The sequence below is a fragment of the Ursus americanus genome, chromosome 3 (assembly GCF_024610735.1).
Source record: "Ursus americanus isolate L20-20 chromosome 3, mUrsAme1.1.p, whole genome shotgun sequence".
NCBI classification, from domain to species: Eukaryota; Metazoa; Chordata; class Mammalia; order Carnivora; family Ursidae; genus Ursus; species Ursus americanus.
The window spans coordinates 2,070,165-2,091,304 of record NC_142129.1 but is presented as its reverse complement, the minus strand read 5'-3'; the positions used below and the strand labels follow the sequence as shown (position 1 = coordinate 2,091,304).

Sequence of the window (21,140 nt, the reverse complement as noted above, 5' to 3'; positions counted from 1 at the left end):
ACCTTGATCCTCAAACCAGGCAAAGACCCCATCAAAAAGGAGAATTACAGACCGATTTCCCTAATGAATATGGATGCCAAAATCCTCAATGAGATCCTGGCTAATAGAATCCAACAGTACATTAAAAGGATTATCCATCATGACCAAGTGGGATTCATACCTGGGATGCAAGCGTGGTTCAACATTCTCAAACCGATCAGCGTGATACATCATATCAACGAGAAAAGACTCAGGAACCATATGATCCTCTCAACTGATGCAGAAAAAGCATTTGACAAAATACAGCATCCTTTCCTGATTAAAACCCTTCAGAGTGTAGGAATAGAGGGTACATTTCTCAATCTCATAAAAGCCATCTCTGAAAAGCCTACAGCAAATATTATTCTCAATGGGGAAAAGCTGGAAGCCTTTCCCTTAAGATCAGGGACACAACAAGGATGCCCACTCTCGCCACTATTTTCAACTTAGTACCAGAAGTCCTGGCAACAGCAATCAGACAACAAAAAGGGATAAAAGGTATCCAAATCAGTAAAGAAGAAGTCAAACTGTCTCTCTTCGCAGATGACATGATACTCTATATAGAAAACCCAGAAGACTCCACCCCCAAACTATTAGAAGTTATAGAGCAATTCAGTAATGTGGCGGGATACAAAATCAATGCTCAGAAATCAGTTGCATTTCTATACACGAATAATGAGACTGAAGAAAGAGAAATTAGGGAATCCATCCCATTTACAATAGCACCAAAAATCATACGTTGTCTTGGAATTAACTTAACCAGAGACGTAAAGGATCTATATTCTAGAAACTATAAATCACTCTTGAAAGACATTGAGGAAGACACAAAAAGATGGAAAAATATTCCATGCTCATGGATCGGAAGAATTAACATAGTTAAAATGTCCATGCTACCCAGAGCAATCTACACTTTCAATGCTATCCTGATCAAAATACCAATGACATTTTTCAAAGAACTGGAACAAATAGTCCTTAAATTTGTGTGGAACCAGAAAAGGCCACGAATCGCCAAGGAAATGTTGAAAAGGAAAAACAAAGCTGGGGGCATCACAATGTCAGATTTTGAGCTCTACTACGAAGCTGTGATCACAAAGACAGCATGGTACTGGCACAAAAACAGACACATAGACCAATGGAACAGAACAGAGAACCCAGAAATGGACACTAGGCTCTTTGGGCAACTAATCTTTGATAAAGCAGGAAAAAACATCCAGTAGAAAAGAGACAGTCTCTTCAATAAATGGTGCTGGGAAAATTGGACAGCTACATGCAAAAGAACCTGACCACTCTCTCACACCATACACAAAAATAAACTCCAAATGGATGACAGACCTCGATGTGAGACAGGAATCCATCAAAATCATAGAGGAGAACATAGGCAGCAACCTCTACGACATCGGCCACAGCAACCTTTTTCATGACACATCTCCAAAGGCAAGAGAAACAAAAGGTAAAATGAACTTGTGGGACTTCATCAAGATAAAAAGCTGCTGCACAGCCAAGGAAACAGTCAAAAAAACTAAGAGGCAGACCATGGAATGGGAGAAGATATCTGCAAATGACACTACAGATAAAAGACTGGTATCCAAGATCTACAAAGAACTTCTCAAACTCAATACACAAGAAACAAATAAACAAATCAAAAAATGGGCAGAAGATATGAACACTTTTCCAATGAAGACATACAAATGGCTAACAGACACATGAAAAAATGTTCAAAATCATTAGCCATCAGGGAAATTCAAATCAAAACCACACTGAGATACCACCTTACGCCAGTTAGAATGGCAAAAATTGACAAGGCAAGAAACAACAATTGCTGGAGAGGATGTGGAGAAAGGGGATCCCTCCTACATTGTTGGTGGGAATGCAAGTTGGTACAACCACTATGGAAAGCAGTGTGGAGGACCCTTAAAAAGTTATAAATGGAGCTACCCTATGATCCAGCCCTTGCCCTACTGGGTATTTACCCCAATGATACAGACATAGTGAAGAGAAGGGCCATATGCACCCCATATGCACCCCAATGTTCATAGCAGCATTGTCCACAATAGCCAAATCGTGGAAGGAGCCGAGATGCCCTTCAACAGATGACTGGATTAAGAAGATGTGGTCCATATATACAATGGAATATTACTCAGCCATCAAAAAGAACGATTTCTCAACATTTGCTGCAACATGGATGGCACTGGAGGAGATAATGCTAAGCGAATTAAGTCAAGCAGAGAAAGACAATTATCATATGGTTTCTCTCATCTATGGAACATAAGAACTAGGAAGATCGGTAGGAGAAGAAAGGGATAAAGAAAAGGGGTTAATCAGAAGGGGGAATGAAGCATGAGAGACTATGGACTTTGAGAAACAAACTGAGGGCATCAGAGGGGAGGGGGATGGGGGAATGGGATAGGCTGGTGATGGGTAGTAAGGAGGGCACGTATTGCATGGTGCAGTGGGTATTATACGCAACTAATGAATCATGGAACTTTACATCAAAAACCAGAGATGTACTGTATGGTGACTAACATAATAAAAAATATTATTATAATAAAAAATAAATAAATAAATAAATATCGATCACTCTGGACAACACACGCAGCTCTTCAATTCTGAAAATCTTCTATAAGACTGAACAGCAAGAAACTTTAAACAATCACTCCCCTAAACCTCCATCTGAGAGTTTTATGTCACAGTAATAAACTGTAAAATGTACTTTTTTGTTAAAAGCAGCAACACTTAAGAAAAAGTAACAATACTTAAAATTTTAACTTAACATTTATTGTACAAACATGTAATACTTCAAAATCTCTATTTCTGGAGAAAGACATAAAAGGGTATTAAGGCAGCATATTTTTAAAATACTACTAACTTTTTTAGTTAGTTGTATTTTTTAATTAGTAGTATTTTTTAATTCAATTATCAAATGCTGTTATTTAACTCTCCTAGTCAAATACTGAAATGTTCACTCCCATCCCGAAGTCATTTCTTTAAAAGATAAGTAAAATACACACCAGGTAAAAAGCCAAGTTAACAACTATCAGAAAGAACGAGTTCTCAATATTTGCTGCAACATGGACGGCACTGGAGGAGATAATGCTAAGTGAAATAAGACAAGCAGAGAAAGACAGTTATCATATGATTTCTCTCATCTATGGAACATAAGAAGCAGGAAGATCGGTAGGAGAAGAGATAAAGAAAGGGGGGGTAATCAGAAGGGGGAATGAAGCATGAGAGACTATGGACTATGAGAAACAGAGGGCTTCAGAGGGGAGGGGGGTGGGGGAATGGGATAGACTGGTGATGGGTAGTAAGGAGGGCATGTATTGCATGGTGCACTGGGTGTTATACGCAACTAATGAATCATCGAACTTACATCGGAAACCAGGGATGTACTGTATGGTGACTAACATAATAAAAAAATATTAAAATAGAAAAAAAAAAAAGCCGAGTTAAGCAGTGGCTAAGTACAGGCCATATTATCTGGATTATCTGTGAATAATACGCACTAAGATGCAGCTAAAACGTTTTATGCATAATTCCTTGAATAAAGATCTTTTTCTATTCTTACCTATACAAGAACCAAGATACAAAACCTCATTTCAGGAAAGAGCTGGTTACTCCACCTACAATATGAATCATGAGAATTTACCTTTGCTAGCCCACCTGGGTTGACTCTGATTTCTAGCAAGCATACTCCTGTTCCTTACTAACAAGAAGAAACTGAGAGTTTATAAAGCTTGACAGACTGAAGGTATCATTAAAGTAACTTTACCAATAACTTTACCAATAAACTTTACCAATAAACAAATAAACTTTACCAATAAACCAGATGTGCTGGCATCTCACACAAATGGCTGACATGATATCCACGGCTTTAACGTAAGATTCCCAAAAAGAATACATACATCTTGTCATAAAAGGATGAATTTATAAGTTAAATGTTCTCTGATAAAACACCAAGATTGGGGCGCCTGGGTGGCTCAGTCAGTTAAGCATCCGACTCTTGATTTCTCCTCAGGTTATGATCTCACTCAGGGTCATTGTTTAAAGCAAAAATGGAAACAATGTATGATAGGGCTTATAATGTGTACAAATAAAATGTATGATAACAAGAGAAGGAGACTGGCAGGCTAGAAATGGAAGAACACTGTTGGAAGTACACTCTTAGTATACTATACTAAGTGCTATGATTTTACATGAAGGGGGACTGTGATAACTTATAAATCTATGCTATGAACCAGAAAGCAACTGTCCAAAAAATACCACAAACAGTTACAGATAATAGGCCAACAAAGAAGATAAAGTGGAATCATTTTTTTAATGCAGCTTATCCAGAAAAATTAAGATAAAGAGGAAAAAGGGAACAAAGAAGAGATGGGAAGAAATAGATTTTAGCAAGATAATAGATTCAAACATAATAATATCAGTAATCATACTCGAAGTAAATGGTCTAAACATCCAAATTCAAAAATGAAAATTAATAGACTGGATAAAAGAGCAAGACCTAACTCTACATTATCTGTAAGAAATGAACTATTTAAATGTAAAGACACAAACAGGTTGAAAGTGCAAGAACGGAGAAAAGTATACTATGTAACTATAATCAAATGTCACACAAAGTAGATTTTACAGCAAAGAATATTACCAAGGATAAAGAATGTCATCATCACTATCATAATTATAAAGGGGTCAATTCATCAAGAGAACATAACAGCCCTAAATACTTATGAATCTAATACGAGAACTTCAAAATACATGAAGCAAAAACAGAAATGTAAGAATAAACAAATCTACAATCTTAATAGATTTCAAAACTCTTCTCTCAATAATTGATAAAATAAATAGTTAGAAAATTAGTAAGGATACAAAGAACTTGAGTAATGTTATCAACTAAATTGACCTGACATTTATAGAACACTCTACCCACGAATACAATACACCTTTTCAGGCACAAAGATATACGAGGATAGACCATGTTCTGGGCCATAAAGCAAGTCTCAATAAGTTCAAAATCATTCAAGTCATATAAAATATATTTCCTCCTCACCTCAATGGAATTAAATTAGAAATCACTAACAGGGGGCGCCTGGGTGGCACAGTGGTTAGGCGTCTGCCTTCGGCTCAGGGCGTGATCCCGGCGTTATGAGATCGAGCCCCACGTCAGGCTCCTCCGCTAGGAGCCTGCTTCTTCCTCTCCCACTCCCCCTGCTTGTGTTCCCTCTCTCGCTGGCTGTCTCTATCTCTGTCAAATAAATAAATACATAATCTTTTTAAAAAAAAATCACTAACAGACAAATCACTCTGGAAAATTCCCAAATATGTGGAAACTAAATAACAGGCTTCTAAATAATCCATGGTCAAAGACAAAATAAAAAAGGATACTGAACTGAATGAAAATAGAAACACTACAGATCAAAATTCAGAGGGGTAAAGCCGAAGCAGTACTTAGAAACTCACGGTGCTAAGTGCCAATGTTAGAAAATAAAGAAGATCTCAAATCAGGGAACTCAGCTTCAATTTTAAGAAAGCAGAAAAATAAGAGAAAAATAAACCCCAAAATAAGTAGAAGAAAGTAAATAATAGTGAATCAATAAAAGGAACATAGAAAAAGAATAGAGAAAAATAAATGAAACTAAAAACTGTTCCGTTGAGAAGATCAATAAAAATCAATAAACCTCTTGGGGCACCTGGGTGGCTCAGTCAGTTAAGCAGCTGACTCTTGATTTCGGCTCAGGTCATGATCTCCAGGTCATGGGACTGAGCCCTGCACTGGGCTCTGAGCTCAGTGGGGAGTCTGCTTGAGATGCTCTCTCTCTCCCTCTCCCTTTGCCCCTCCCCTGACTCGTGCACGCATGCATATGTGCGTGCTCTCTCTAATAAAATAAATCTTAAAAAAATCAATATACCTCTAACAATACTATTAAAGAAAAAGAAAAGAAACAAATTACCAATATCGCTATGAGTAGGTAATTAGCACTGCAGTGCACTGATGTATCTATCTATACTAGAGGGATAATAAAAGAACTTCATGCCAAAAAACCTGACAACACAGATGAAATAAACAAATTCTTTAAAACACATTAACAAACTCACTCAAGAGGAAATAAATAAGCTGAGTAGTCCTCTATCTATAAAAGAAATTGAATTTGCTGTTAAAACCTTTCCACAAAGTAAATTCCAGGTCCAGATGGTTTCACTGATGAACTATATCAAACACTGAAGGGAAAAAAAACCCAATTCTATAAAAACTCATTGTCTTAGTCCATTAGGGCTGCTGTAACAGAACATCATAGACTGGGTGGCTTGTAAACAACAAACACCTACTTCTCACAGTTCTGCAGGCTAGAAGTCCAAGATCAAGGCTCTAGCACAGTTTGCGTCTGGTGAGGGTCCACTCCCTGGTTCACAGACTGCTATCTTTATGGCAGAAAGGGCAAGGGAACGCTCTGAGGCCTCTTTCATAAGGACACTGATCCCATCCATGAAGGTGGTGCTTCATGACCTATCACCTCCTACAGGCCCCATCCCCCTCATACCATCACAGTGGGGATTAAGTTTCAACATACGAATTTTGGGGGGACACAAACATTTAGTGTATAGCATTCATCCAGCAAATTGAAGAGGAGGAAATACTTCTGGATACTTTCAATCAAGACAGCATTACTCACATAATCAAAGCCAGAAAAAAGTTATTAACAAGCAAAAAGAACTACAGATCTATGCACTCATAAATACAGATACAAAAATCCTAAGCAAAATGTTATCTAGTTAAACCCAACATTTACAAAAAAAAAAAAAGGATACTATGTCATGACCAAGTGGGGGCTATTCCAGGAATGCAAGATTGATTTAACAATCAAGAATCACTCAGTGTAATTCAGCACATTAATAGTCTAAAAAAGAAAGCCACGTGATTATGTCAGTAGATTCAGAAAAAGCATTTAACAAAATCCAACATCCGTTCCCAATAAAAACTCCAGCAAAGGAGAAAAGAAGGAAACCTCCTCAACCTGGTGAAAGGCATCTACCAAAGTAAACAAGCAAAAAACCACCACAGCTATTATCAGTTAACAGTAAAGGACAGAATGCTTTCTTGCTATGGTGAGAAACAAGTTAAGAATGTCTGTTCTCACTGCTTCTATTCAACATTGTCCTCGAAGCTCCAGATAGTGCTATAGACAAGAAAAATAAATTAAAGCATCCATATTGGAAAGGAAAACGTAAAATCTTTATTCACAGACATCATCCTCATCAACAAAAATTCAACAAAATCTATAAAACAGATACTATTACTAATAAGTGAGTTTAGCAAGGTTGCAGAATAAAAGACCAATATACACAAATCAACTGTATCTCTATGTATCAGCCATGAACTATTATAAGAAATTAAATTTTTAAAGAAATACCATTACAACAGATTCAAATGTGCAAGACCTAAACAAAAAATGCAAACTTTGTAGAGACAAATTAAAGAACTAAATAAGTATACACTGTTCAGGGACTGAAAGACTCAATATTGTAAAGATCTTAATCCTCTCCAGTTTGTTCTACAGATTCAACACAATCCAAAACCCTCGCAGACATTTGTGTAGAAAATGACAAGCTAATTTAAAAAGCCACAGGGAATGCAAAGGACTTAGAATAACTAAAACCACTCTCAAAAAGAACAGACTTCACTGCCTGATCTCAAGTCTTACGCTCAGTCTACAGCAACCCAGACAGTGCAGTATTGATGTAAAGACAAACAGAGACATCAATGGAACAAAATAGAGTCCAGAAACAAACCCACACCCACACATACATGGACAACTAATTTTCCATGAAGTTTTCAAGGCCATTCAGTGGGAAAATGAATAGACTTTTCAAGCAGTGGTGCTACAATAATTGGCTACCCATATGCAAAAAAATTTATCTCAATTCATACCTCATACTATACACAGAAATTAACTCAAAATGGAGTTAATTTCTAGATCTAAGTACAAAACCTAAAACCTAAAAGTATAAAACTTCTAGAAGAAAACACAGGAGATAAATAAGTGATCTGGGGTTAGAGAAAGATTCAGTATACTAATATAACACCAAAAGTACAATCCAAAAAGAAAACTTGGTAAATTTGACTTCATGAAAATTAAGGATGTCTGTCCTTTGAAAGACATTGTTAAAAGAATAAAAAGACAAGCCATCAAATGGGAAAAATATTTGCAGATCACATATCTTGATAAGGAACTTTTATCCAGAATATATAAACAGCACCCAAAACTCAAGAATGAGAAAATAATCCCAATTTTTAAAATGAGCCAAAGATCTGAACAGATACTTCACCAGAGATATACAGACAGCAAATGAGCGTTCTAGTCATCTGGGAAATGCAAGGTAAGTCCACAAAGACATACCACGACACACCCATTAGAATGGCAAATGTTAACTGATGAACTATACCAGTATTGGTGAAGATGGAGAGGGACCAGGATTCCCATACACTTGTGCTGAGAATGCAAAATGGATAAGCACTTTGGAACAGTCTGGCAGTTTCTTAAAAAATTAAGCATACACCAGGCTTTCCATTTTCTAGTTAATACCCAAGAGAAATGAAAGCATATGCCCATATACAGACTTGGATGTGAATGTTCAAATTGTGGTCCACACATAAAATGAAACACTACTCAACAATAAAAAATGAACTACTGATATATGCAACAACCTGGGTGAATCTTAAAATAAATACACTGAGTGAAAAAAGCCAACAAAAAAACAGTACATATTGTATGACTTCATTTATATAAAATTCCAGGAAACATGAACTAACCTATAGTTAGAAAAAGCAGGTCAGTGGTTGCCTGGGGATACAGGGTAGGGGTGTGATACAGTGGGAGAGGTGTGAGGGAAGAACTACATAGGGCCAAAAGGAAACATTTTGAGGTGACAGGTATGTTCACTATCTTGATTATGGTAATGATTTCACAGGTGTACAAATAAGTCAAAACTTGTAAAAAAAAAAAAAACTTATCAACTATATACTTCAAATACGTACGGATTATGATATGTCAATTATACCTCAGTAAAGCTGTTAAAATACATTTATTAGTCTTCAGACTATATACACCCCATTAGCATGCATACCTATATTAGTTTATGGCTGTGGCAATTAGATTTAATTAGAAGTTCTGTATTTCTGTATTTGGTCTTGCATTATAAGTTAAATTTTTATAGTATTTTTCAGTCCCTATCATATTCCTAACAGTATACTGTATACAGTATACTGTAGGAGTTACAAAGTAAGTACGTAAGGTATTTATTCCCTTCATGGATTTGTCTTCACGTCCTAAGAAGTGAAGACTTTCAATAACATATTTCATATTTCCATATATATTTCTAGTAAAACTAAATGCCTGTGCAGTTAAGTAAAATGGGAAACTAAGAAGCATGAATTCCCACAGATGTACTGAAAGCTGCATGCAGACAGACCAACCCTTTCCTCAAGGAACTGACAGTTTTATGGAGGGAAGAGAAAAGTGAGCATTTAGAACACAACATGCTCAGTGATGAGGCAGATGTGTGGAGAATGAAGAAGGGCGATGGGAGAGCACACAGGAGGGATGCCTAAAGGGCGGAGACTCAGGGAAAACGTTCTCTGTGGGGTTAATGGCTGAGTCAAGTCTTGAATGACACTGTGCCAGGGAATGGGGTGTGAACAAAATCACTCATGTCAGATGGAGTCACATGTTTAAAGGTATGCAAAGTAGAGCAGTACTCTGTTCCCACCCAGTACACCCGAAGAACACCGCTATTATTAATCATGGTTCAAAGCAGGTGAGGCTCAGAGTGGCAAGAAATGAAGCTGGACATACGAGCAGGGGTTAGGTTTAAAGGACCTCCTGTGCCACCTTAATGAGACAGAACCTTATTCTAATGGCAAAAGTCTCTGAAGCATAGAAAGCAGGGCAGTGACAGGATTACATTTTCCTTGTAAGAGAAGGGGATGGGGTGCTAAACTAGCCATTAAATCATGAGAAGACTTTGCATGGAGAGGAGGGAGGATGGAAGGTGCTCCTGGTTAAGTTCTACCTATACTAGAAAGGCCCCTGCTGTCTGCCCCGCTTCCTCTATCAAGTGCCTATCACTAGGGTAACAAACAGAGAACACTCAAAGGCGGACTCACAATCATAAAAATAGGTAGACCTCAGGAGTAGTTAGATTACCACACCAAGGAAACAGAGGACAGAGCAAATATTTACTGTCTACTATGTTACTGTGTAAGGGTCTTTAAAAAAATAACAGTTTATTAAGACAAAATTCACATATCATAAAATTAACGGTTTCAAAGAAAACAATCCAGTGCACTGAGTACATTCACAATGTTGTGTAAATTTACCTAGTTCCAAAACACTTTCATAACCCCAAAGTGAAACCCCAGACCCACTAAGCAGTTTCTACCCATAACCCCTCCCCCCAATCCCTGGCAACCACTACACCTATTTTCTCTCTCTGTCGAGTTCCCTACTCAGGACATTTCATATAAATGGAATATTACGACGTGTGGCTTTTGTGCCTGACTTATTTCACTTAGGATCATGTTTTCAAGGTTCACCCATGTTGTGTCAGTGTCAGAATACCACTCATTTCCTTTTTTTTATTTGTGGTAAAAACACACACAACACAGAATTTACCATCTGAACTATTTTTAAGTGTACAGTAAAATACATTCACGCTATTGTACAACTAACCTAAAGAACTTTTATCTTGCAAAACTGAAACTGTACCCATTAAAGAACAATTCCCCATTTTCCTCTTCCCCCCACCCTGCCCCAGACCCTGGCAACCACCACTCCCCCTTCTGTCTCTGTGATTTAGATGACCATGGGACCCTCATGTAAGGAGAAATCACACAGTATTTGCTTTTTTGTGACTGGCTTATTTCACTTAGACTTCATTCCTTTTTATGGCTGAATAATATTCCCCTGTATGTATTGGACCACAATTTGTTTATGCATTTATCTGTCGATGAACTCTTGGGTTGTTTCTATCTTTTGGTTATTATTATAAGGGTCTTTTAAAATAATAAAACTAAAATACTTGGTCAAACAAGCTTGAAACATGGAAATAAAGACAATCAGGATGGACAATAGACACCTGATTTCTTAGTTCACCTATTCCAAGACCACAGTCCACACTCAACGCAGGGCACCCACTGACACCACAAATACTTATTAACTAGATGCTGGAAGGGATAAAAAGATGCATAAAATATGGTCTTGTCCTTTATGGGAATGTAAAGTTTCTTGACAAAGCCAGTAGATGCAGGTATGTATAACACAAGGCTGAATGCCTAAGAATTTGAGAGCTTCACGTGTGACCAGACTGTGACCTGGCCTTAGAGGATGGGGAGGAACTGGACAAGCAGACAGGTGAGGAGAGAGGTGGGAGCAATGTGAACCAAAGCTCAGAGAGGGCAAGTGTGTTTGCAAATATCAAACCAATTTTAGTCACAACTATTTACACGGTACAAATTTATTTTGTCCTAATATGAAGGCAACTTAATTAGTAGGCCAGATGAACTGGACTATGTGAATTTTAATAAACTAAAAGCCAGTGAATGGGAATGAAAATCACTGTCCAAGAAGCACCTAAGTTCTGATTTTCAAATAGGTGAATAGTTTAAGCCCCCCGAAAATTGGACAGAAACTGTCTACTCTCTTCCTGAAGAAAATATCCAGAGATGGAGCCTCCACAGTGTCCCTCAATAACACTTCCTGACCTGGAAAAGCAAATACTTCTTCAGTTCATTTCCTTTGGTTTCACTTCTTACTCTATTCTCCTCAAAGAAAAGAACACCTGTTTAGAATCTACTTCATGAACGTTCCCTAATAATAAAGTATTGAAAATAAAATCATAAAACTCAGCTCTCTGCTTGGATTTTACAGGAGTCTGATTCTTCTTACTTCTTTGTAAGGGAAATGGGAAGGAAGAGGCAAATGTGAGAAATATTAACAAGATGAAACTGAGTATCACTGTTAGGTGTCAGCATGAAGAAGTAGAGGCATCTAACATAACTCTCAGGTTTCTGCTTTGGCCTGTTAGATAGAAAGTGGCCAAGGACTGAAGGAAAATACAGAGGAGGGAGGGAGGAAAGAGAAGGGGCAGCGGGAGGGAAAGAAGGAGGGAGGGACAGAGAGAGACACACACACCAAGTGTGGGTCCTGCTGTAGAAATGACCAGTGTGGGATGGCACCCACATGGAGTACAGAGTTGGGATTATCTGCTCTTCGCTCAGGGGTACGTGCTGGGTTGGAGGTTTGGGTTTGGGGACAAGTATACAGGTACAGCTGAGGAGCAGGAAAAGAGATAGCTAAAAATGGCCAAAGGAGAAGAAAGAAACAGGGGAATGGGGACCAGAAGTAAAGAAAGAAGAGATATGGGAAGTGGGATTACAAACAGCAAATGCCATGGTGCAATTAAGACAAAAACAGAATCCACAAGATCAGATAATTAAGAGGTCACTGGTGACCTGAGCAAAAAGAGATAATTAAGTATTTGGAGTCTGAAATTCACTTTCAGATGACTGAGTTCCAGTACAGGAGATGATTTCAACTCCTGCTGGACAGCACACTGAGGTCTGGAGGCAACAGAAAGAACAAAACAATGACCAGAGTCAGCATCCTGGTAACCCCAGGTGAGGATTTCACATTTCCTGCAGAGACACCAGGTATGTCTACATATGCACAGAAGAAGATGTGAAGACCTGGACATTCTGAAAAGGGGATTGGGAGTAAAACTGGTGGTCACAAGGAATTGTAGCCTGATCTCTAATTTTAGTATTCTTTATAAGGAGAATTTATTCATGTCTATACTTACATAATTAATTAAAATTAATTTTAAAATAAAATCTCCTACAAATAAAGAGATAATACATTCACTGATCTCAGAACTGATTGTGTGCAGGTGTGCTATAAAGTACTCTCAGCCAGGCTAAGGCCTTTTTTCTTAGTACAAAGTAGACCCTTATTTTAGCTTACTGTCTGGTTTTTAATTGTAACATTTTAAGGATTACATCTTAAGCCGCTTTCTAGCTAAATTATCCTAACTAGAATTATTTTCATATAAAAATATTTTATAACAAACTAAAATTTAAAATATTTGAATGTTTGTCAACAGACGGCTATATTATTTAGGTAATGTGTAGCCAACATGACTTTTTCTCAGACAGGACTATGTTCCCTGAAACAAGAGTGGCACCAGAAGAATACAACAAGTAGATACTGCAAATAAAGAGCATTTAGGGATTGAGCATTAGTTAGTCTCAACTCTTTAATGCATCTGACACAGAATACTTTCTCTTTATTAATAAATATTATAACTAGATATAGATTTATTATTCACATATAAGAACAGTAATCACCCAAAAGACAATTAGTGCCACTCTCTCTGCAATATAACTGAATATAAGTAAGTCATATACAAATTTTTTGCTGAGAAATTTTTAATTATTTTTATATCAAACTCATAGTTAGGAATACATATTATGATTTATACTTCTATTTTGCACTTGTCATTTCTAAGCATCATTCACTTTTGTTTTACACTGAGAATTGGAAAGAACTGGCCCAAGGTAAAGATTAATAGTATATTTGTGAAACCCCAAATCAAGACTTCTCCAAGATGGACCGGTTTTTAAACAGGTTCCCTTCATCAAGGAATGAAAAAGTAATCCACTTTATCTCCTACAAGATGAGGGACTAGATAGGACCCAGATAAGAAATATATGGAAATACTAAAAAATAAATTCAAGGTGATTCAAAGGGGTAAATATTCTTGTTTAATATCATAAGTATATTTTCTTTTAAAACTCTGCATTTTGGGCCTTGTATAATTTACAAGTTACAGAAAGAGCTTCAAGATAACAGAACTATCAAAATAATTTTAAAAAAGAAATTAATGACAGTATTGCAAGGTCTGTTGGTTACATTTGAGAAAAATCTCCCCTGTTAAAGGAGATTGCAAGTAACAATTGGAAAAAAGGTCCATCTCTCAGTAATTTCTTGATTAAGCATAATACAAAGCATGTCAGCAATCCTACAAAATCTTTCTTACAGAATTCATTGTTGCTTTTAAAATATTTGATTACAGAAAAGTTTGGGCATCTACAGAGAGTTCCTTAGGCTTGGTCCTATTCTGTTTTCACCTTGTTTGCCAGCCACCTCCTCCAGTCAGGGTCAAACAGTAAACTGTTCACTGCACATATGGACATCAAATCCCCCAAAATGTTGGATTCTTCAAAACTGAAGTCTAAATAGGCAGCAAAGCAATGTTTTGGAAATCATATACACTGACATGACATTACTTTTAAAGGACTTTAAAGAGTTCGAATAAGAAATGTTAAGCTCAGATTCTTTGTCTTTCCAATAGACAACAAAACCATCATTTATATTAATTATATTTAGCTTAAAATACACGGTCAAAATCGTCCTCATGACTTAATTCTTAGTTGTCAAGTATATGCTTATAAAATCTACTCTGTGGCAATTTTGCAATTAGTACACATTTTTCCATATTCAAATATAAGAAGCTCATCAGAGGAATTCTTTAATGAATGTGTCCTATCACACCAGGCACTGAACTCTAAAGCTAGAGTTTAATGATGCCTCCGTTGCACTAACACCACCAGCTAGCAAATTAAAAAAACCAAAAACCAAAAAACTCATATACACTATCATTTTGAAGCAAAAATATCACCAAATCATTTTATACAGGATTCAATGTATTTTCAATTTATAATTAAAGTAAAAACTATCACTGATAAATTGTTGAAATAAGAGAAAAGCTGCTCATATACAGGTAACGTTGGATTTTCCTTGTTATTTCATGTCTCATTTCACTTCAAGGGACGGGGTGCTGCTAGTGGGATTCCCAGGGGCAGATGAGAGCATCCTAAGGGTCAGGCTTTCCTCAGGAGAGGCAAAGAGAAAAAGTAAAAACTTTCGCAGCTTGGAATGTGGTTGTGAAACACATCCTCTATTCTAGGCTTATGAGCTTTTCAGCTGGTAAATCAAAACCCTGTTATACACCAGGATAACATTCATGACAATTCTCCACATTTTATCTTCTTAAAAATCAAAGGCTCAGTCCTAAAGGGTTAATAGAGGAATTACAAAGTAACTCTCTAGTTTGCATTTCCCATAATACTAAAATAAAGCTGCTTCTTTTAGTCCAGAAATTTGCTTTTTTAATACTGTGAAAAGCCTCCGTGAATCTGTTTAACGTATTTACTTCTTTTCATCTATTCAGTGCCACTGGGCATAACCTGTAATGCAGTGCGTGTTGATATTTTGCAAAGCGCCACATGACTCACTGTACCCTAATGCGCTCCATTAATCCTGTTTGGACAGCTGGGTCCAGGCGTTTGTTAGCTGCATTCTAATTGTCCCATCTTTCTTTTTCTTCTTTTTAGTTATCTCTATGGCAAACTATTCAGGAATTTAATTTGTTGATCTTCAAAAAGCAAATTTTGCCATTAATTTGTTTTCTTTGTATTAAAAGTATACCTACCGTGCAATTTTCTACCATAAAATTAGTATATATCATTATTAACAATTAATCTTAAATAACAGATCACAGTGAGTTTTATAAATGACTAAATGGTAGGGTGGCTATAATATCACAGAAATTACTGTTGGATGGTCATAATACAAATGATATCACTTAGTTACAAATGAAGTTACTAACGGGCATACTTTTGGCATTTTCAAGATTAGCACACCATAAGCAGATGTCAAAACAATAACAAGTCCTATAAAGCAAACACAAAAGAAGTAAGACCACTAAGTAAATAAGCTTTGTATTAGTCTGTGAAACAGTGGTCCCTTTACATTTATACTTAGATTTCACTTTAAAACGAAATTCTTGGTAAGCACTGCACAGATAACCATAAAGCCTCTATTTCCCTCTTGCAGCCCGCCTCCCTGCTGGCCAGGAGTCTTGAATCAACAACAGAGGCAATAGAAGACGTAAACAAAAGCAACTCAAAGTGACCAGTAATTTTTGTTATGAGCAAGTTGCCGAGGTTGAATGATGGGATTCTTCTAACCATTTGTGAACACTCTTAAGTGGAAACCTAAGTCCAGAAAACCAAACAGAACTGCCTAACGGAAACTTTTGTCTGAAATAATATTTAGCCAAGAAGTGAGATCACAGCCTGCAACATGCTTTATAAAAGATAAGAAGGCCAAGTGAAGAACTGTTCAACTATTTCAATAACAATGTAGAAATGTATTACTTTTAAAAGATGATCAAAGTTCCTGTAAATCAAAAAATTAAGAAAACTATATAAATGACAGGCAAGAAAAAAATTAAACTACAGGACGTCCTTGAAATCAGCGCATGCTCGCAAAGACCTCACTGTTTTTAAATCTATTTCATGGACATGAAGCAGCTTAAAATAAGTTTTATACATTTACAGTTTTTTAAACCACATGCTAATTATAAGTTTTAAAAAACATTTCATACAAAAAATTAGTTTTATACTTTCTAGACATTAAACATTTTTTTTAATACCACAATTTTCTCACCAGAGAACTCAAAAGCTTAACTAGTCAGTGGAAAAAACTGTCCACTGTTTGGAGAAGGAACATTTTTATGTATTTAAAAAAATAAGTGGTCTTTAGTTGATAAAAGTACTTGTTTTGGTATGGTTCTCTACATTAAATGAAGTACAGAAATAAAGTTATAAAATAATGTGAAAGGCAATATTATATTTCAAAGGATGATCTTTTTGAAAAAGTGCAGAATCTAAAAGTTAAGGCAGAAGTTTAAGAAAGATATGTTAACAAGGTATGGACTTTGAACAGACATTTCTCCCGTAAACTTACCCAGTGTTCTTGACATCACAGGCAGTGCAGAGCTCAAGACCAAGATGGACACACAATTCCCAATGATCTGTGTGGGGATCACAAAGAATATTGGGCAGACAGCAGAATGATAAATGCAATCAATCTACTCACATTCTGGGAACTTAACTGCACATTCTACTTACCTTGTACTATCGTACTGTACTTTGCTAACTTCTTAATGATATTACTCAATATAGAATTTAAAGAGAGTAAGAAACGTTTTCTACAAATATTTAAAGTTACATCTGTAAAGTTCTAGAAGATATTTACAGTAGCTAGCACAAATATGAAGTTTAGAACATTTAAGTTACACCTCGAACAACGCATTTTACATTACTGACCGAGGTTGCCAATTTTAAAAAGGTTTGCCTGTCAAGTAAAATAGAATGAATACATTTAATACTTCTAACTGTATTTTTAAAGCCAGACTACTGCTCAAGATATATGCTACTTCAAATACGTTCAACTATTATAAGATTTAATACCAAAAAGCTAGAAATCTAAAACCCCTAAATTTTAATAATTCATTTCCAATGTATCCTATGCTTATTCTTTCATATTAAATAAAAGGAGCTGAAAATACTGATTAATGCTGATGATCACTTAAACTAGATGCTAAGTATCTCAACAAGTCATAGCATTCTATAGACAGGTACATAAAGTACATAAAATAACTTTTCCCTTTTAAAACAGGCTGAAAATCTGTGATATATAATAAAAAGAAAAGAAATCAGCAGCTCTTATTACTTATTCTTCATGGTCAGCCTGTGGGAATATTTTAAAAAGATGTAGTCACTATATAAGGTAACAGTCTTTGTTATTCCAAAGCCAATGACACATTGTAGGAAGTCAAATTAGCCTCAGACTACAAAATGTTTCTGAATAGAACTCTTCCGTCTTGCTTTAATTATTCAAATTTGAAATACTTTGTCTCTACTACTTGTAGCAACTAAGTTCTTCAGATTTCAAACAAGCTCCCTGAAGTACAGTTTGCACAATCAAAGTTACTCATTAGCAATACGTTTTCTTTAGAGGAGAAAGAGTCCTTTCAACAGTTTTCTGTAGCTGGTTAACAAGCTCTGCGGTTCTATGCATTTACAAGTGAATGGATGCCATCCAAATTAAACAGAGCAGCACATCCTTTTCCCACTCATTTCAGCATTCTGAAAATCTTTCAGTTTGTGTTTATGCAATTTACAAACAAATACCTATCACTGCAAATGAACCATTCAGGGCGATTACAAAATAAAACAGTTCATTTGCCTTTGAACGTAAAAGGGAGGCACAGCCACCTAAAACTTTACCTTACCTTTGTCATAGTTGTGTCATCCTTCTTGGGAATAAAATTTCCAAAAAATCGGAGGCTATAGAAACCGACAACAGAGGACACCATAAGATAGCTGTGAGAATCAAGGAAAAAACTCTCCAAAGAATGCAAGTTTCCTTAAGTTCTCAGTAGTCTCCAGAAACTCTTAAGGTCCAAAGGAAAAACAAAACAAAAAGCCACTTGGCGTGCTTGAGGAAGACTGACTTGTTTTTCCCTTTTAGACAAGTGTCTTAGTAAATTACCACTGTCTCAGGAAACTAAACAGAAAATTTGTTAAACAATGTTTAGTTAAAGAAAGGATACAAAATCAAAATGATTTCAAGTGCAGCTCCCACAAAACCAAAAGCAGAAAGAGAAGCATTTCCTATTCCAGGACCCTGGGGGGAAAAAATCACTTTTCAGAATTCAATGACACTATGTATTTGCTTTCCCTAAAACTGATTCATAAATACAGGAATTAGGAATGTTTAATACCCTAGAATAACATCTAGATTTTAAAGGACAATAAAACATGACATTAGACTACGTTCATCAACTAATGCAAGCACGTGTTAATAATTTTAACAAGCTCTAAACATCTCTGATTTATCTCAAACGTAATTTACTTATCAAAATGATATTATGCTTATTGATATTATGCTTATTGTCCTGAATATTGTTGGAAGAAATTTTTTTAAAACAGTACCACAGGAATAGAACATATAATTATTTAAATGAACCCTGAAACAACATATAAAAATTATACAATTAAAATGTATCAAAGTAGGCTAAGCATAGAAAGAAAGTGAATGTGCATATCCTATTTCTACAGTTGAAAGTTTTGATTCCCCAAATCTTCCTTGGGAATTCAGACATTTTTAAAAGACATACCTTAATTAACACAGATTTTTTTTAATGTAACACTACACATTTTTCCAAAACATTATACCTATTGTCAAAACCTATCTTTATCTAGAACTTAAAAAAACAAGCAGAAAAACTAATATTTATTAACGAGACCAAACAGGTAAAAAAATAATTTCTTACTAAAGTAGAAAGAATATTTTCAAAGCTTACCAATTAAAGGAAGTATTCAAATATGAGCTACTTTTCTACTATCAGCTTTAATTGTATCAAACAAAAATACCAGGAAAATTAAGAATGTACAGTGAGGTTAATAAAAAATAAACCAATAAATAACACCATACATGTCATGTATACATTCTAATTTTGACATAAAGAAGTAAGAATACTCATGGAAATTTTACATACATAAATAAATCTAAGAACTATCACTTTTTTGTCAATCTTTTGACAAAGAAATGAATAATGCTAATAGAAAGCTTACTGGCCGGGTGAAAAACATTTTGGAAATATTCCCTGTCTCAAGAGAAGTCCTCCAGGCAGGATTAAGATGATCTGATTTATTTAAACAATTATGCGTGGGCCCTACCAGGTATAAGTCCCTCTCTACGATACACTAAGGGGATGGTCCATAAATGTACCATGGGGGCTTGGGACTTACGCATTGTGCAATGTATAAAAGAAGGTTACAAAGTGAATAGAAGCCAACGCAGTAGATAACTTCCTGCTCTATCAATGAATTTGGGTCTAAACAAAAGATAAAGACCAGGTTGCAGACAAAGTACTATTTAGTGTTGCTGTTCACCTGTGGAATGAGGCACATGGAAAGCATGCTGGCAGGCTAGACAATGGGCAGTAACAGAAGGCACAAGGTCCAGCAAAAGTTAGAGCAGGGCAGCATCTAACTGGAGAATACGGCTGAAAAAAAATTAGCTTTGAAAGAAAAGAGTATCTCATCTTGGACTGAAGGGAAGAAATTTAGGTTGATATTGGCTTTTTTCTATGAGAGGAAAAGTATACATTCTCTGGCTGAGAGAGAGAAGCAGCACTAAAACCCTGGAAGAATTTTGAAGTCCTTTCTATGGGGAATAAGAAAGCTACTGACTTCGAAAAATATAAGAAAACGTTAAAATGTAAATGCTAACTTTAAGTCATCAAAAGTTTACAGAGACTCCTAGAAGTACACCAAATATGAATCTTTAGTGATAACTACCTTCTATATGGAAGATATATTTAAAAAGGCTAAGAGAATTTAATAGAATCATCAACGTTTAAACAAGACAGAAAACAAAGTTAATTCATGAAAAGATGTACATCTGACTCTCCTCCAGTAACTAAACATTTGACTCAGTTTCATAAAATGTGTGACTCTTTTGAAACATAAGTCCCTACCAACCATATATCAAGATCTTTTGCAAACACTATGAATCGATCTAATAAACTCCTTCCACATCACTATTTCAGAGTACACATTTTCTTAAAGAATTACAAATATGAACTTTAGTAAAACAAAAATAAACTGTGATACAAAATCTAAAAGGAAACTCTGATATTTGATAAAAGGATTGGCCAACGGAAAGTAAGAAATTAGAAACAAAAGTCACAGTTCACAAACACTGTTTATGAAGGCTCTTTACATAAAGAAATTCATACAACCTGAAACATAAGTGCAGAAAGGTGATGTTTTAAGTTACTTATTTGAAACACTCGGTATATATACAGAACACTTTTGCAAAAGAAAGACATTTAAAGCACTTTACCCTTGTTCCCTTTGGCATGGCTGTTTCATCAACCAACAGGCAAAGAATATTACAAGCCACCAAGAGGACCGAGATGGACTACAACATAAGAAATGATCATCAGTTCCGAATTTCACAGATATTTTGTAAGTACACATGTATTACAATCTAAGTTATCGACCAAATATATGCTTCAGAACAGAGAAGTCAAGATCAAAATTCTACCCACAATCAAACTGAAAGTAATCAAACTATCTGCAAAAACTCCAGAGTAAACTCTAAAAGCTTCTGCAAATTATTACAATTTCAAAGCTTGTGACTAAAGCTAATAAT

At 35.8% G+C, this 21,140-nt stretch overlaps 1 protein-coding gene across 5 annotated transcripts in view; it reads right to left on the bottom strand.

Annotated features, from left to right (window-relative positions):
* The window catches only part of LMBR1 (limb development membrane protein 1), a 220,603-nt gene that overhangs the window by 65,322 nt on the left and 134,141 nt on the right, over positions 1-21,140 (bottom strand). For all 5 annotated transcript variants that reach the window (XR_015723765.1, XR_015723766.1, XM_045792226.2 and 2 more), the window contains exons 12-15: positions 20,829-20,906; positions 18,529-18,602; positions 18,208-18,298; positions 16,878-16,944 (exon numbers count right to left, since the gene is read on the bottom strand). Coding sequence is in view for 3 of the 5 variants with exons in the window: in XM_045792226.2 (XP_045648182.1) it covers positions 16,878-16,944; positions 18,208-18,298; positions 18,529-18,602; positions 20,829-20,906 (310 nt within the window). In the remaining 2 variants the exon portion in view is untranslated. The remainder of the gene's footprint in view (positions 1-16,877; positions 16,945-18,207; positions 18,299-18,528; positions 18,603-20,828; positions 20,907-21,140) is intronic.